The sequence below is a fragment of the Heteronotia binoei genome, chromosome 11 (assembly GCF_032191835.1).
Source record: "Heteronotia binoei isolate CCM8104 ecotype False Entrance Well chromosome 11, APGP_CSIRO_Hbin_v1, whole genome shotgun sequence".
Lineage (NCBI taxonomy): Eukaryota > Metazoa > Chordata > Lepidosauria > Squamata > Gekkonidae > Heteronotia > Heteronotia binoei.
This window is the reverse complement of record NC_083233.1, coordinates 59628598-59647126: the sequence shown is the minus strand read 5'-3', so window position 1 is coordinate 59647126 and position 18529 is coordinate 59628598. Positions and strand designations below refer to the sequence as shown.

Below are 18529 nucleotides of genomic sequence, written 5' to 3'. Positions count from 1 at the left end.
CCAAAAGTGCACACTGAGCAGGTCTGGGCCTGGCCAGGTGTCTGGATGCAGCATGGGAATCCCATGGAAGCCAGCTTGAATTCCACAGTGGAAGGAAAACAAGATACAAGAATGCTCCGATACATTAGTACGTCCCAGGCTACAGATCAGTAAGAGCCACTCCTAGGACAGAGGGGATAGGCGAGATTTAAGCATAATTTACAAGGCAGGTCTGGCAGCATCAATGCTTTTGTGTTTGTGGAGGTTGTGCCATTTGCCAGAGACAGTCCAGCATGTGCTGCTTTTTGCTGAACATTTGCTGGTGCTTCCTCTTTGTGAATGAGAATAGAAATCTTCATAGAAAGTGTAACTTCTGAGCAAAACTTTTTGTTGTTGGAATATGGCGTCTCCAAGGCGATGATAATGAACATGTATGAAATGGTGAACTTGAGTGTTTCTGTTGATAGGGAAAGCACTGATCAATCCTACCAGCTCTTGAGAGACTCATTGGATCTGTACTTGGCCATGTATCCAGATAACGTGCAGCATCTAATGCTCCAAGCAAGGCTGTACTTCCACCTGGGAATCTGGCCGGAAAAGGTACTTCAGCTTGTACATTAATGCCAATTTACTCCTAAGGCCAAGAATAGGCTGCAGTCCATGTATAAGGATAAGATTAATTCTTCTCCCCAAAGGACTCCCTGGCTTGATGCTACCTGCAGAAGTCTAGAAGGAACTCTGATCTCACACTTACATGATGATTGCTTTCTTCCTGGCTTGGAGCAATCCCTAGTTTCTTGTTGCCTGTTTGTGCAGGGAAAACTAGGGTATACTGGCCCTGCAGACAAGCACACCCAACTGCGGTCTGTTTCTTTGCAGTTCTCCGTTGCAGGGCATGCGCAAATTATTACGGCTGCCATTTAAGGTGTGCCACAAATCTGGAAATTAGTTGGCTCATGTTGTTTGGCGGGGAGAAAGGGATTGCGTGGTTCCAGACTTCCCACTTCATTCCCTTAGTGCCGCAAGTAGTGCCTCCCAGTACGCCCCTTTTCTGTGAGGAGCTTAAGCCGTGCCTGACTCAGTTCTTTATATACGATATAAAAGAACAGCAAACCCCCCACAATAAGAGACCAATCACAAAAAAAAAACCTGTGTAGCAAACAATTTCCAGAACTATTATGATTTTTCACATACAGTTGTATGGTTCTTTGTGCTCATAAAAACATTACAATATAATCTCGAAGAAACAGAACATTCTCAAAGGCAAACAACCAAAGGTGTGTGGATAAACAGTCACAAAACACAGACAGTCCCGGGACGAGTTCCTCCTCGTCTTCCTAGCCTCAACACCTCTTAAAGAGCCTAAATGCAATTAAAAAATTCAAAAGGATATAAAACTCCTCTGTCTGTGTAGACTGAAGGGAACGCCTCCATGAATGGAAGATGTCTCTGCCGGTTCTCCAGATGGAAATAAGACTCCAAATAACTGAAGAGAACCACTCCTCTCTTGTGCTCCTCGACTCGTTTGTCGACTGTTCTTTAAGCGCATTTCGGGGCTGCAAGCAACAGCCCAAGCTTTTTCAAGAGCATGTGAAGGTTTAAGTAAACCAATCCAAAGTTCCTTTCTCACCACCACAAAATTTCACTCCGTTTTGAAATTGAGTCAGGCATGGCTTAATTTTGAAATTGAGTCAGGCATGGCTTAAGCGCCTCACAGAAAAGGGAAGCACTGTTTATTGTATGTGAAAAATCGTAATAATTCTGGAAATTGTTTGCTACACAGTTATTTTTTGTGATTTGACTAAATTCTTTTGCATACTCTCCACCCTAGAATCAACATAGTACTCCACTTGTTAATAGTAGCCCTGGTTTTTCTGGACCAGCATCTTCTGTTCTGTAGTTGACCTTTAAACCAGGTGTTGCAAGCTTGATTGGAATCTGATCCAGCAGTTTATCTACCTCTCCCGTTCTCCCCTCCTCCTTTTGTAGATAAAGCCAAGCCAATTAATCCTAGGCCATCGATTCAGATTACTAACAGCTTCTCATAATTTTACAACCACTTTTAAAGTGTGTTCATTACACTTCAGAGATCAATACCAGCCATGTGTAGATGGGAATATCATTTTTCTCCGCAGATACTTAACGGGAGAAATATTTATGAACATTAAAAAGCTCTCTCAGTGCTAGGCCCATCCATAGGCTCCTCTGCTATAAAATGAAAGATGATTCTGTGCATCTGGGCTTGTACAATGAACAGCTGTTGTTAAACAAAGAGAAAGAGTAGCAGCAACTATGTTAGGACTTCATATAGCAGCTTAGTTTGCAATTGGGTTCAAGTCAGAATTTTGGACTAGGGTCTAGAACAAGGGTGTCAAACTCATTTGTTATGAGGGCCAGATCTGACATAAATGAGACCTTGTCGGACTGGGCCATGTTAGTCTGGGTCGTGTGTGTTCCTATTTAAGATTAGGTAATAGAGATATAAGCTCTTTAAAGAACACAGACAAACATGATTAAAGATTTTTTAAAAAAACTTAAAATAAAACATGTTTAAAACATTAGCACTTGTTGGTCTTAAAGGTGCTTTCTTTGTATTTTTCCCCAGGGGACCAGGAGGGGGAGGGGGCTCAACTAATGGAGAAAAATCAAGGTTTTGCTCTGTAGCTTCTGTTCAATTGAGCAAGTCTTGCAAAGCAAGTTGAGGTGCACAAAGAAGCAAGAGAGAGGGAGAAGGAAGCAGACAAGAGTCAGTTGCTCAGGGGCCTGATAGGAGCCTTCTGGGGCCTGATTTGGCCCCTGGGCAGCATGTTTGACACCTCTGGTCTAGAAGACCCAGGTTCAAATCCTTACTCTGCCACCGAAGTTTGCTGGATGCTCTCAGCATAACCTAGATCACAGGGCAGTTTTAAGGATAACATGGGGAACGGTGTAAGCTGCTTTAGGCCTTGCCGGGGCAGAGTAAATAAAATAAATAAACAAATGGTGTCCATAGGAGCTCCGCCTCCTAGTTAGAGTAGACCCATATCATATAGGTGTGGCTTCCAGTTATTGAAGTAGGGGTGTATGAGGCATATTAAAAACATTTGCTTGTTTGTTTCAGTTCCTATTGTGCCCTCCCTGCAAATGGGCTCAGGGTGGATCACAACAGGAATACAAAGAATAAAACAGTAATCAATCATTTAAGACAGTTAAAAACAATATAAAATTTAAAATACAGGTAGCACTGTCAACAAGTGCAGTATCACAGGAGCTGGAGCCACTGGGCCTGTAAGACCTACTGAGTCTGGGCAGCCTGATGGAGGAAAAGTCAGCAAGGGAGACTGAGCTAATTTGGACACCCACTGCCTCATCCAAAGGCCTGGCTGAACAGCTCTGTTTCTTAGGCCCTGCAGAATGGTAAAAGGTCCAGCAGGGCCCTGATCTCGAGCGGGAGTGTGTTCCGCCAGGGCAGAAAATTCCCTGACCCGAGTTGAGGCTGAGCAGATGTCCTTTGGGCTGGGAACAGCCAGCAGATGACGATTTGCTGAGCACAAGGCTCTTCGGGGCTTATGTGGGAAGAGGCAGTCCCTCAGATATGTTGGCAAGGTGTTGAAGGTCAATATCAACATAGCACTGAACGAATGCATGCCCACACAGGTGATGCAGTCAGCAAGCATGCCACTGCATTTTGCACCAGCTGGAGTTTCTGGATCAGCCCAAGAGGCAAGCCTGTGTAGAGCAAGTTATGATAATCAGGTCTGGAAGGGACCATTGCATGGGTCACTGTAGCCAAGGCCTGGGGGGAAAGGTAGGGTACCAGCCATCTGATCCACTGATCAGAAATATAATCAGAAATGCTTGTAGGTCACAGCAAAAGGCAGCATGTCCTAGATTCTCTTAACCTTTCGAAGTCTTGTGAAAACCTATGGGATTAGTGGAGCTTCCTGGCTTATAGGTGCCCACTCCAAATGTTATATTTGCAACTCATTGTTCATGAAACAGGCTAGCCACTTGCGCTTTGTACAAATATATACCGCTAATGAGAATGAAGCAATTCTGTGCATTTGTCGTGCTTGTTCCGTTGTCCACTTGGCACAATGGAAAGCTCCAGAGCTGCCAACTCTGGCTGGGGAAATTCCTGAAGATTTGGGAGTGGTGCCATCAGGAAGGAAGGAAGAGCAGTGGGGAAGTAATGTCACTCTAAGACTTCTTTTGACTGTCAAAACTGCCAGTTCTTCCAGGGAAATGGACCTCTATAGACTGCAGTTCAGTTGTACTTCTCGAAGAACTCCAAGCCCACCTTGAGATTGCTAGCCCTAGGAAGCTGTATGCTGGCACCACAAAAAGGAACCTAGGCAGCTTGAAAGACCTGTACAAAAATGAGGGACTAGTTAGAAGAAAGCTGAAAGGGAAACACAAGGAAGGCAGATCCCTAGAGGGTGTTAAAAGGCAAAGGTAGTCCCCTGTGCAAGCACCAGTCATCTTCGACTCTGGGGTGACGTTGTTTTCACAACATTTTCACAGCAGACTTTTTATTGGGTGGTTTGCCATTGCCTTCCCCAGTCATACACTTTCCCCCCAGCAAGCTGGGTACTCATTTTACCGACTTCGGAAGGATGGAAGGCTGGAAAACTTCGAGCCAGCTTCCGCTGGGATCGAATTCAGGTCGTAAGCAGAGGGCTCCAACTGCAGCTTTACCACTGTGCGCCACGGGGCTCTTTAGAGGGTGTTTGGAAGTCATATAAAACTATAGTAATTGAAATCCAGATTGAATACATTCTCCAGGGTAGGACAGGTACTGCCAAGTCTAAAAGGACTGCTGCATGGTTAACAATCCAAGCCAAGGAAGCCATAAAAGGCAAAACAGCTTCTTTTAAGAAATGGAAGATCTGTACCAATGAAGTGAACTGAAAGGAGCACAGGGTCTGACAAAAGAAGTGTAAGTTAATAATTTTGAGAAAAGAAAATTTGAGTAGACTACTAAAACGACCACAAAAGACAATAAGCATTTCTTTAAATATATCTGGAGCAGGAAACTTGCTGGAGAAGCAGTTGAGGCATTGGATAGCTAATGAATAACTAATGGATGAGAGAATTGCTAAGGGGAGATGGGGAGATGGCAGAAAAGCTAAGTGAATTCTTTGTATCTGTGTTCACGATGGGAAGTGTGTCTAGCCCACAACCTCTGTTTTCAGGAGGGGAGTCTAAAGGACTGAGTCATGCTGAAGTGAAAGAGTTGAAGTTCTAGACCTGATGGAGAAATTTAAAAAAAACCCAATAAGCCTTTAAATCTTGATGGCATATACCCAAGGGTTCTTACAGTTGTGGGATTGTTTATCTACTAACCAGTACATGTAACTTGTCACTAAAATCAACCACTGTATCAGAGGTCTGGAGAAAAGCAAATGTTACACTCAGGGGTTTTTTGGTAGAAAAAGCCCAGCAGGAACTCATTTACATATTAGGTCACACTCTCTGACATTACCAATGTTTCACATGGGACTTTTTGTAGAAAAAGTCCAGCAGGAACTTATTAGCATAATAGGCCACACCCCCTGACACCAAGCCAGCCAGAACTGAGTTCCTGTGCATTCCTGCTAGAAAAAAACCCTGGTTACACTGCTTTTTTTTTAAAAAGGGATCCAAATGGGAACCAAAAAATTACAGGCTAGCTAAGCCTGACATCTGTCCCAGGCAAATTAGTAGAAACTGTAGGCACTGTAATCAAAGATAGAATTGCAAAGGCTGTTAAAATCCTTGCTTTTTACTGATAGCTCCATTGCAATAGAATAGTGTGCAGTAGCATAGGGTTGCTTTTGATGGGGGATTATAGAACTTCAGTTCTTGGTCCTCTGGAGAATGGGTGGGGTAGGACTGTTATTCCCTTTTGAGGACAAAGATCTTTCAAGTTGTAACAGGGCATAATCAGGTGAGTTTTTAACTGGACAGCAGCTGTTTACAACAGCCCCCTATTTTTGCTTCCTTGTGCCAAAGGTGCTGGACATTTTGCAACATATTCAGGCCTTGGACCCTTCTCAGCACGGGGCGGTTGGCTATTTAGTCCAGCATACACTGGAGCACATTGAACGTCGGAAAGAGGAAGCAGGACCGGATGTGAAGCTCCACTCTGATGAGAAGCACAAAGAAGTCTGCTATTCTGTCGGTCTGGTTATGAAGCACAAAAGGTGAATCCGTCTAAACCTTCTCATTCTGCTGCATTTTGCACTGTTCAGAGGCATTTGTTGATTGCCAACTGCAAGGGGTGATTTGCTTAGATCTCACCCAGCCACTGAGGGTAGTCTTTGGAAGACCAACTCTGTGTTTCCCCACAAAGTGAAATTCAGTAGAGGGTTCTGAAGTGAAGACCTTCTTAGTGGTAGCACCTTAACTCTGGAATGTCCTTCCAAGAGAAGTTGAATGATCCCATCCTTTTTGATCTTTGACCGTGTGCAGAAAGATCACCTCTGTCTGGATTTTTGGGACTGACCTGTGGGTGCTCTGTTGTGAGATCACACATTGATAGAGGTGAGGTTGCTATACCCTTGAGAGGACTTTTCCACCTGTTGGTCAAAACTTTGGGATCCCCTTGAGACTTTAAAAGGTGTCTTTTTCAGAGGACTTCTGAAATTAGTTGATGTTGTGTGTGTTGGGACCCGGAGGTTTTTCAGGTACTTTTTAATAATAATAAATAATAATAATTTTTAATTTATATCCCGCCCTCCCCACCAAGGCAGGCTCAGGGCAGCTTACATGACATAAATACATCATTACAATAATACAGGAATAAAATACCCAATTTCATAACAATCAGTTAAATATATAATTACATTTAAAACAGCTTTTAAACTAATAATTCAAAGCCACAGTATGCTATGGTGCTACAGTCTTAATATATGCGTATAAGCATAGTTTTTACTTATATTGTGTCCTCTTTGTATAGCTTTTAAGCTATTTCAAACAGCATTTTTGCCTTCTGTTTTGGCGTTTTAACTCTGTTTTACTTTCTGTCCCCTGCTGTTAGTATTCCTTTTAACGCAATACCATTTGTAGCTTGATATGTTTATGTTTTTAAAAATTATCGTAAGCCTCCTTAGATGTTATTTGTAGCAGTCAGGTGAGCTCTAACTTAGCCAAATGAATAAATTAAAGATTATCCTATTTGAAAGGGCCTTAGGTTCGTAAGCAGTGCATTAGTTGCTGGCCAACTGTCATGTTCTTGGATGAATAATGGTTTTGTATTGTATCTGATATTGCTGGCTTCCTTGTTATCTTGTTTGCTGGCTGCTGGATAGGTAGGGTGGGGGGGGAAGAATGTGGGTGTTTCGCAGCTCTTATTTTGTGTTGTATGCAGTATGATTTTTCTAATGGCTGTGGATTGATCTAAAACTCTTGCAATCTACCCTGGGGATGTGCCTTGCGATGGAAACCATTTTGATAACAGTAAGCGATTTCAGATCTAGCATCTTGACTAGAGCTGCCCTGTTGCCTGACTTCAGCTCTAACTCGGCAGATTCACTCACAGATTGTGCTGTGGATTCAGCTCACACATTTACCCACAGGCCAGGTGTTCGCTAATCAAGGGGTGCATATTCATGAAAGGGACCCAGCCACTCATCTTCAACTCTCAGATTGTGGAAGTTTTATCCACAGAGTCACTGTAGTTTGGTATTAGAAGCAGGTTTGCTGTAGGGTGCAGCTAATTTCAAGACTTGAAAACTGCTCCCTACAGTCTGGTGTGGGTGAAATAAGCATAACTAAAGTGGATGAACACAAAGAAGACCCTTCATGGTGATGTGAACATTATACAAGCAACTAGCCTCGTAGCAGCGGGAAGGGGAAGATGACATTTTTTATGTAGCTTTCACCCATCTGTGCACCATAAGGAGTGGGATAAAATTAGCTGTCCAAGAACACTGTTCAGTTTCTGTGTTGACAACATTATTCTTAGTTGGCTTGGGAGAGGACACTTCACACAGACTGTTGCTGGGACTCCCTTTGCAACAAAATGATGTTGTGCGACCTGAAGTAGCACAGCCCCCGCCCCCAGACCATAAAATTAAGAGGGGCACAGTTCATTGGTAAGGCCTGAGCAGGGCTGTCAATGGTAAAACGTTTTTGAGAACATGAATGCATAGGATCACCATGCATTGGAAGCAACTTGATGGCATCTCTCTCCCTCCCTCCCTCACACACACACACACACACACACAAACCTAGAATATCAGGGAAAGATTTTTTAGCTGAGCTTTTTCTCTGGTGTGCTAATTTGGAGTTTTTTCCATATAAGGAGAATTCAGAAGTGCATTCTTCTATTTGAAGTCTTACATGGTATAGTCTATTCTGTCATCTCACTGTGCTGCCTGCGTAGGGCTAAGAAGAGCACATCTCCTCGGAAATGCTCAGTAGGTTTGGAGGCTGGCCATTTCTGCCACATGCATGCCATGTTCTCCAATGCATTGAAGAGTATAGGCCAGTGTATGCACCATGCATGCGCCCATGCTGTGAAGCTCCTGGCTGCCCCTTTCACTGTATTGCCATGCCATTTTTATTCATTTCAGCCAGTGATGTGGGTTTTGTGGTTCCTGTTCAAATTTAAATAAATACTTTAGATATTTAAACGATATTAGGAAACTGTAAATAATGTTAGGAGAAGAAGGCAAATACATTCTGTACTAATCTGAGCCCCTTACAAGCACTGGGGTTGGTCCATGCTTCATACCCCACATTTAGCCCATCCAAGATGATTTGTAGCACAACAGCTCTGACAACTGTAGAGGACTACATTTCAGAGGTCCTCAGCTTTTTTGAGCTTGCGGGCAACTTTTGAATTCCGACGCAGGGTGATGGGCACAACTCAAGCTGGCCACGTGGGAGGCCGAACCAACCACGTACGCAGAGGAAGCCCGAGTAAGAGCAGTAAATTTTAAAGATATATTGGGAAAGAGGAGTCGGAAAATAAAACCAACACTGTAGTGGCAACACTGCTGCCAAAATATCATTTTAATCTGCACAGCTAATTAGATCTCAGGTGGGCTGTCAAAAGCTCTAGGTGAGCAGGATTCCACCTGGCCCTGCCCACTTTTTAAAAACCTTTGGTAGATACCCAGGGCCGGCCCTGCCACTTGGCCAGGGGTGGGGAACAGTGGCTCTCCAGATTTTTTTTGCCTACAACTCCCATCAGCCTCAGCCATTGGCCATGCTGGCTGGGGCTGATGGGAGTTATAGGCCAAAAAACATCTGGAGAGCCACTGTTCCCCATCCCTGCACTAGGCAAACTAAGTGGTTGCTCAGGGCGCTGCCCTTCGAGGGGCACCAAATTGGGTGCCCCCCCTCATGACTCAGTGACTTATCAGTGCAGGGGGCACAAGAAGTTAGCCTTGCCTAGGGTGCCAGATCGTCTAGGGCCAGCCCAGTGGATACCAGAAAAGGGGTTGGTGGGCACCATATTAGGGGATTTTGCAGCCTAACCTATTGTACAGGGCTGAGATGATAAAATAGAAGAGGAAACCATGCATACTGTATTACATACTGTATTTTCGTATGTGGGATGGAAATTTTTTCCACATCACTGATTTCGACCCTCAGTGTTCTCAATGCCACGTCTCTTGAGTTTTCCACCCTGCGTGTGCAGCTCTCATATCACTCGAGAGGGTCTCCAATTCAACTGTTGTTGAGTTTTGTGCTGTTTTTTTTTCTGTTCAGGTATGGCTATAACTGCGTGATCTATGGCTGGGATCCAGCCTGCATGATGGGGCACGAGTGGATTCGAAACATGAACGTCCACAGCTTGCCGCACGGTCCCCACCAGCCTTTCTACAATGTACTGGTGGAAGATGGATCTTGCCGATACGCCGCACAAGGTAAGCATGTGGCATGTTGGATGATCACATTCATAAAAATGGGCACAGCCATTTTGTTTGTGAACAAGAGAGAAACCTAGATTGACAGTGCATACTAACTAAACAGTGGCTGAATTCAGGTGCTGCATGACAAGCTCTGGCTAGTTTAGCAGGCTTTAGGTAAAGTTAGTCTGCTTCTTGCCTCATCTCTGTTTCCCAGCAGAGAGAACATCTCTTACTGATGTCTCGGTGGATTGTGAATTTGCAGTCACAACAAACCTTAGTTACTACAAACGATGAGGAAGAAACCCTGGGTTTTGACATTACAGTTCAGTGCCGGTCAGCTGACCTTTAGATTGTTGGGTATCTAAATGAACTGGGGTTTGTGATTGGCCCTCAGTTAATCATCTAATGAAAACACAGCCAATAAAATATTTGCGCTAAGCTGTTATGGACATATGAAGCTGCCTTATACTGAATCAGACCCTTGGTCCATCAAAGTCAATATTGTCTACTCAGACTGGCAGCGGCTCTCCAGGGTCTCAAGCTGAGGTTTTTCACACCTATTTGCCTGGACCCTTTTTTTTTGGAGATGCCAAGGATTGAACCTAGGACCTTCTGCTTACCAAGCAGATGCTCTACCACTGAGCCACCGTCCCTCCCACCGTTTGAGCTTAATATAAAACCTTTAGATCAGGGGTGACCAAACTTGCTTAATGTAAGAGCCACATAGACTAAATAGCAGGTTTGAGAGCTGCAAGAGATGAACATCAGAGGCTTGAGAGAAGGCAAAAAGATGGGGGAGGGAGAGGTGGAAAGAAAGCAACTTTAAATGCATTCTCCAAGCTGCTGGCTGGCTTGGCTTAGAGAAGGGATTTAAAGAGACAAATGCCTTCTCCAAGCCAGCTGACGGGCTGGTGGGGGCTTCAGGAGCCACACAATATGTGTGAAAGAGCCACATGTGGCTCCCAAGCCACAGTTTGGCCACCCCTGCTTTAGATTGTTGGGTATCTAAATGAACTGGGATTTGTGATTGGCCCACAGTTAATCATCTCATCAAAATGCAGCCAATAAAATATTTGAACTAAACTACTTAATGGTTTGAGTTTGATATAAATAGAAATTGCAATTGGTGTTCACACTTGTATCCCTGTCTTTCTCCAGTGAACATGGGGGTGTGTATGGATGGGGTTTATCTCTACTTTCTCTTTGTGTTATCCCCAACTCCCTATCATATTTTTATCTACCCTTCCTCCAAAGAGTTTTGGGCAACCTGCATGGTTTCCTCTTCTATTTTATCATCTCAGCCCTGTACAATAGGTTAGGCTGCAAAAGGGACTGACCCACAATCACCCTCTGAACTTTTTGGCTCAGCAGGAAGTTGAAGGATATTCTTGTCAGTTCTAGTCGGACACTTGAACCACTCTGCCTGTGTCCTTTGAGGTAGCTTTGGGTGTGTGAGAGAGAGGAAGTGGCCCACGATCACCCTTGGTGTGCATCAAACAAGAGAGTGAAGATTTGAATTCCTCTTTCAAGCCTATCTCCAATACTGTGCTGTGCTGCTGTGGTATGCTTTTATTTACTTTAAGAAAATAATTATTATACAATCTGTGTTGGCTGAAAGTGGGGCTGGGGAGACTAAAAAATGTACAATTGCAAAGATGGGCTGATCAGTATTTGGGCAGTGTTTTCTGAAATATTTCACGTGCCTGCACTTCTGAATTAGGCATTTGCCAGGGATTTCCAGTAGTAAAGAATATGGCAATGAGGCAGGAATCTCTTTAGATAGTTTGGCTTTCTGCTGGTATCCAGTGGATAATATGTTTCTGGTGCTGGAAAACCTCTTGCAGATTCCTCCTACCTTTTTGCCTGTCCCACATCCTGGATGTCATGATTTCCTTTTTGCCTTCTCAGCTGGACTATACGGAGGCAGTTGCTAGTGGGAGATTAAGGAACTTGGTGTCTCTCCTGCTTGCTAGAGGGTTTTGAGAGGATTTCAAATGCACAAGTAACTTTGGTTACAAGTATTGCCTGAGTAAAAAGAGCCCCGTGGCGCAGAATGGTAAAACTGCTGTACTGCAGTTGGAGCCCTCTGCTCATGACCTGCGTTTGATCCCAGTGAAAGCTGGTTCAGGTAGCCGGCTCCAGGTTGACTCAGCCTTCCATCCTTATGAGGTCAGTAAAATGAGTACCCAGCTTGCTGGGGGGGAAGTGTAGATGACTGGGGAAGGCAATGGCAAACTACCCTGTAAAAAAGTCTGCCGTGTAAACGTTGTGAAAGCAACGTTACCCCAGAGTTGAAATGACTGGTGCTTGCACAGGGGACTGCCTTTACTTTTTTTATTGCCTGAGTACCAAAGACTCTTTGTACATCTTCCCCTTTGCATGGATAATTTTTTAAGTTGATAAAAACCAATGACACTCGTACATGTGGTGTATAATTAAGCTGTCGTATTGGCCTGTCTCATTGCTCTTTCGTGAATAGTAACAAAATTTGGGGTTTAAAAAGGACTATGCAGGAAGTTGCTTTAACCAGTAATACTGGGACTTTCCACTAGAGGGTGCTGTGTTACACAGCACAAATTGTTGGCGGAAGCCATTTCCCCCTCTCAGTTCTGTTACCACTTTTTACCACCAATTTTGATTACATATTCAAAATCCTATCCATGGAGATGCACAGTGGTGCCTGCATTACAGGAACTGGGCCGGGCTTGCATCTGAATGACTTTCTTTTAGCCCCAGAAGATGCCTGCTGTTTCCAACTGCTCATGCAGAAACACCCTTGTGCTTGTACCTGTGCGGGGTGTTTCCTTGACTCATCAATTTTAGATCCACCTTGGCTGAAGCTCATGAGGAAGGGTCACCTGGAGGCCACTCTGACTGGCCTTGGGACCTTCCCTGCCTTGCTCATGCCATTCCCATTTCCTTCATTTATACCTCCCCTCGGCCGCCTTCCTCCCCGATAGGGACCCAGGGCTCCTTACTTCACTCTCTTCTTCTCTGTTTTTTCCTTACAACAGCTCTGTGAGGTACGTTAGGCTGAGAGTATGTGACTGGCCCAAGGTCACCAATGCAGGACTTTGTCGCAGGACAGGGATTCGAACCGGGGTCTCCCCAATCCTAGTCTGACATTCTAACCGCTAGATAACACTGCCATTGTGAATTGTTTACTCCTAGTTCAGCTTATTTATAGTAAGGCTAGTAAATGAAAGTAAGTTACAAGTAAATACTTGTAAGGGAAAGCATTAATCGAACTCTGATCTGCCTATCGAAGTGCTGTAAGAAATTTCCTGCCACCCCACCCCCTCCCCATACCTCTGTGCAAGATCATCCCTTCTCTGAGGCTGATTGAAGTGAATGAAGGTGCAACAGGGACCCCCAGTTGTTAACATCCTGTTGTCGCCCTCTCTTTACCCCCCCCCCCCGCCCCGCTTTGTTTGCTGTGTGGTGGAGTACAGCTCTGTTCTAGGAGATGGAAATGTCACATCCTGAGTCTTAACTGTTAGGTGTTAAAATGTTCCATTTCTAGGCTGTTATTCTAATCAGGGTTTCTTCAGTAAAAAGTGTGCCAGATTTTCCTTTTTCTAAATAGAGTGGGAGCAGATTAATCATGTGGAAGTTTATGTCACGTTGCCCGTTTAAAAGGAGAGTGCAATGGATTGCCAGTTTTCTTTGAATAGGGGTGTGTTGAGGTACCTGTGTCCTTACACAGCACAGTCTTTATGAAACCTAGGATCTTTATTATCCAGGACCCTCAGCTGGGTCCCTGTGCATCAGCTGGGGGGTATTTTTGGAGGAGGAATTATAGAGCAAAAAGTGAATTTGTATCTCACAGACTACAAATCTTATGTGGAGATCTCAGTCAGTCAGTTTATTTACGGTCACAGACCAAGTAAAAAAATGAAGATTTAAAATCTTCAACACATAAGATAAAATCTAAGCTATAATAAGTATTAGGATAGACAATTGTCTTAATATGCTCAGTATAAGAGTTACATCAAGACGCAAGTTAAAACAGAACATCTTAAAACTGAGAAGCAGTAAAACTAATCTTTTGGATGCTATTCCAGGCAGCACAGAACTTGACAACAGCTTCAGAAATGAGCTGGTTTTCATCTGAAAGCATGAAATTAAGACATTCTGGTTCCAGCAGCGCAGAATTTGCCCTTAATATAGGCTCTATATATTCCTTTATACCAGGAACACCTAAGAATTATGTGCACAGTGGATTCAACTTCCCCTGAAACAGAGTGACAAAGCCTTTGCGCAAAAGGGATCCCCTTGCACCTGCCCTCGAGAACTGCTGAGGGAAGCGCTGAGCATCTGGCCATAGTAAAAGCTTTTCTGAATTTATGGACATCTCGGTGATGAAGATAGTTTTAAGTATCCAACCCGATATCTAGTCTGCTCTGGTGATCTAAAGGCTGGATATTTGGCAAGATCGGACTGCCTCTCAATGTCCTTAATTCTTCCCTTCACGTTTTCCTCAGCCTGGTTCCAATTCAGAGCCAAAATGGTTTCAGGGGAAAAACCGAAAAGATGTAATTTGCTAAGAGATCTAATTTTATAAGCTTTCAATGGGTGCCATTTTGTTCCGGGAAACTGGCTTATGCAGTATGTCCTTCAGGTAGCTAATCCCTTTATGCAGCATTTGCTGCGTGGCTGGGTGAAGATCCCAGGCAGTGTCTATGCAGCATAACGTACTTTGCATAGCCCCCATCCACATCCATGACCGCACCATTTTGCAGGCTTTTAAGAATGTCTTTCTTTTGTCAAATTCTTCAGCAGCAGTGCCCTTCCCACTGTAAAGCCAGTCCTCTCTTGCTCATCCAGGCACACTAATAAGTAGCCAGGCAGTATGGCTTCCTCCGCTACCTTGCCATTTTGTGAGCCTTTGTTTTGTATGTTGTGCTTTTATTGCCTCTGCATGAAAGGTTGCTTGCAAATGACATCGTTCTGAACCAACGGCACACACAACAAAAGGGTTCATTCTCAACCTCTATCCGTGCTACCTGGGCCTCTTCACAGCTCCTGTTTATCTGCTGTATGGATCCTTTCTTCTTGAGTACCCTGAATTACTGAATGCTGGTGAATAGCGCCAGATATCAGCAATTTCTTCCCATTAGATCATGGCTACAGTAATTCTTTCCATTTCTGCAGAGAACCTGGAGTATAACACAGAGCCTGGTGAAATCCCTCACCCGGACATCGGACGCTACTTTATGGAATTTGCGGGCACGTACTACATGGCAAATGCAGAATTGGAGATCCGATATCCTGAGGATCTGGAGCTTACACGTGCCACTGTCCAAAAGATATACAGCGAGAAAAAGGAGTGAGCTTTTTATCTTTTTACGAGGGCAGAGGATGCCTTCGCAAAGCAGCCTTGAGAATGGCATTGTGGGAAGCAAGTATCCGTAGCTGTTCTCTGGCCGAATCAGGAATTTGCACTTTGCTTTGTAACTAGAGGTGAAGCATCTCTTCTGTAACCACTCAGTTGCATCACATCAACACAAGCGAAAGAACGTGGGTCGCATGAATTTCCTGGAAAGGATATCCCTCGTCTGAAATTATTGCCATACAGAAAAATCTAATCACTTTCACCACGTCTGACTCTTGGTCTTGACTTTCGGGGTATAGCCCTGAGACTGAAAATGCCCACCCTTGATCACATTTGTGCTAGTTTAATGGTCTGGGGTTTGCACACCATAGTTAAGGACCAAGGTCCTTTTGAAATAACACAGTTGTTTTCCAAAACTGATTCTCCCCTTCCCGGTTCACTTCTTTGATCACTATTGTAGCCAGCAGTCCAGTGCCAAAGTCTTGGGAATGATGACACTTTCTTGCCCAAAGACCTGGAAGCGTTCTGCCAAGTGGAACTCTTTCTGCTGCATCAGGTGGTACAGTCTAATCCACATGTGGACACGAAGTTCATAGGGAACAGGAAATTGCATCGGATTTCCTCTTCCTTGTAGGGCTTTTGAGTCTGAATTTTCTTGTTTTTGATCGCCAGCAAGACATATTGATGATACCATGTTTGTGATCAGGTTGTATGTTTTAAACCCTTCTCTCCATTTTCCCTTTACTTTGTATCCCTTAGGTCTCTTTTGCCGAAGTTCCGTGGTAAGAGGCAAACCAGGTATTCCACTCTTCTGTCTGCCATTATCTACGCAAAAGATAAATGTTTTCTGTTGTGACATCAACAGTGCAACTCTAAGCAGAGTTATACCTTTCTAAAGCCGCAGTGGACTCAGAAGGATGCAACTGCTTAGGATTGCACTGTATGTAGCAGGCTTGCGCATTAAAGCCAAAACCCCACATTCTGTCTGTTCCAAACCTAATTATTGGGCGGAAGGAAATGTTGATATCTAAAATTTGCTATATTAGGGACCGTTCAATAAATCTGGGTTACTTGACTGAAATATTACTGGAATGGGATCTGGGCATGGAGGAAGGAAACGGCTGCAGATGTGTATCTATCTTTTGTCAGGCATTTTAAACATATAACGCAAAAGTGCGGAAGAGTACATTTCTTAACTGGCTTCCGTAAGTAGGCAGCCGGCAGTGTTCACTGGATGACCTGCTTAATGATGCTATAGGTACAAGCTATAATGATCATGTTGTGAAGAATAAAATGAACATGATGCTTAATTTTAAATATCACTGTTAGTAGCAGTGAAACCAGGTTTTTAAGACTGATTTGATTTGCATGCCATATTTTCATAATATTTATTGAGCACTTCTCCTTGTAAACTTCTGTCTCTCTGTTGGCTGATGTGAAGCAGATGTCTCTCTGTTGGCTGATGCGAAGCAAATTCCTAGAGGAATTTGTTCAGGCATCACATTTCTCATGTCCGCAGGTCATTCTGCCTGTCCATCAAATGTGTGTATGCCTACTCAGACAGTTCACAATGTTTGGGTCATGGCAGTTTGGTCTGCAGCCCGTTTTTGCCCCTATGCAAAACTGGCAAAAGAACATAAGAGAAGCCATACTGGATCAGGCCAGTGGCCCATCCAATCCAACACTCTGTGTCACACAGTAGTAAAAAAAAACCCAGGTGCCATCAGGAGGTCCACCAGTGGGGCCAAAAATATCCATGCAGCCACAGCTGATAACAAAGACTGTGGAAGTTTACATCAGTTCTACATACTTGAACAGGTGACCTATTGGTCACATTAGGCCTGAGAGATCCAATGAAAGGAGAACTGAGGATGTAAATAGAAGGGAATCAGCTTATACGTGCAACATGATATTATGCATGTCTTCTCAGACGTAAGTCCCACTGTGGTCAATGGATCTTACTCCCTGGTAAATTTGCAAAGAATTCCAGCCTTTGCTCTGAATTTCAGAGGCCTCAACAGCAGAACATGAGATCCTATGCAATCTGTGCAACGTGTATTTAGAATCTGAATCTCGTACCTTTTAAACGGTAAGAACTTTTAGCAATATTCATAGCCTGGCCTTTTCCCTCTTTGTTAGGAGGGATGCTGCTACCTGAGGACATGAGGGAACAATCTGGCTACAAATGCCGCAGAAAGACCACTGAAGTGATAGACTGGGCTGTACCACTTGACCCATTAGGTGGGGGAATCCCATGATTTAAAATTTCCCTTGAGTGAAAAAATGTTCCTGGCAAGTGGAGAACTAGCTCAGCAGGAGACTAGGCAATGTTAAACCTTCTTGATAAACTAGCTTTCTACTTGCAAGGGGATTTAACATGGAGAAGGATCCCTCAAATGGTGTCTCATTCTGTCACTTCATTCTTCTGGACACATAGCCCAGGCCTTGTTTGCATTTGGTTCCTTAGTGGTAGAATGCCGGACACCAATCCTCAGCCTTTGCACTACTCATGTGACTTTGATCCCGAGGCGCTTCTCTTTCTCTCTGTGCTACTAGTAGTCTTATGATCTGCAGTCCCCTTCCTCCCCTGGTGATCTTGGCATTGTTGTTAATGCACTTAGAAGTCCTTACATGAAAGGTGCTATATATGTGTACACACACACATTATGATGATGATATTTTTTAAAAAATAGAATTTGTATAGCTAATAATCATTATGCAGTTTTCAACACAAAAAGAGCTATTTTAAGGAGCATTTTGAGGTGGGGGCCTCCAGCTTCCGAAGACATCTCTAAAATAAAGCGTTTAATCTGTCGTATAAATTGCATGTATGCGCTTTGACTGTTTTTGAGATCTGTTCTGTTCATTCAGACAGTCTGAGAGGGCTATGAAGGGGTTCTTTACAGCCTAAGCTACACCTGTATCTGTGTTTTGGACATTTGAGATATATATTTTAATAGAATTAATCCTGACCCTGCAGAGCAAAAGAACTTAACCTTCTTTTCATTGTCCCATCGAACTGCTTTGGCCAGTCTATCAAATTGGAACAGCTGCAAGGTAATAATGAATATGAGCGTTCAAAGTGAGTGCAGCATTTCTGGCTTTTGTACTGTATAAATTGGACTTGTGAACAATGCTCGCTTTCTTTTTTCAAAAAAGTCTTGGCTTCAAACCTGCCCAGGGTACATTTTATTTCAAGTTGAAACACTTAACCCCAGAAGACTCAGAGATTGCCTGTGATTATTCTCTGGGGAAGGAAATTAACTTCCTACGTGCCCAGAGGTTCTCTTCCTTATTGCTGCTTAACTTTCTAGAGTTGAGTCCTGGGACAAATTAAGCCCTAAATTTTAACAAGCAGTGGTGCCAAATTGTTGGGGGGGTTTTCATCCAA

General features: G+C 43.7%; 1 protein-coding gene across 2 annotated transcripts in view; it reads left to right on the top strand.

Annotated features, from left to right (window-relative positions):
* Positions 1–16314, top strand: part of FBXO21 (F-box protein 21) — a 38639-nt gene extending 22325 nt beyond the window's left edge. For both annotated transcript variants that reach the window (XM_060249627.1, XM_060249628.1), the window contains exons 9-12: positions 447–579; positions 5953–6143; positions 9661–9818; positions 14958–16314. In XM_060249627.1, the coding sequence (XP_060105610.1) occupies positions 447–579; positions 5953–6143; positions 9661–9818; positions 14958–15136 (661 nt within the window). In that variant the 3' untranslated portion in view covers positions 15137–16314. The remainder of the gene's footprint in view (positions 1–446; positions 580–5952; positions 6144–9660; positions 9819–14957) is intronic.
* The last annotated feature ends 2215 nt before the right edge of the window (positions 16315–18529 follow it).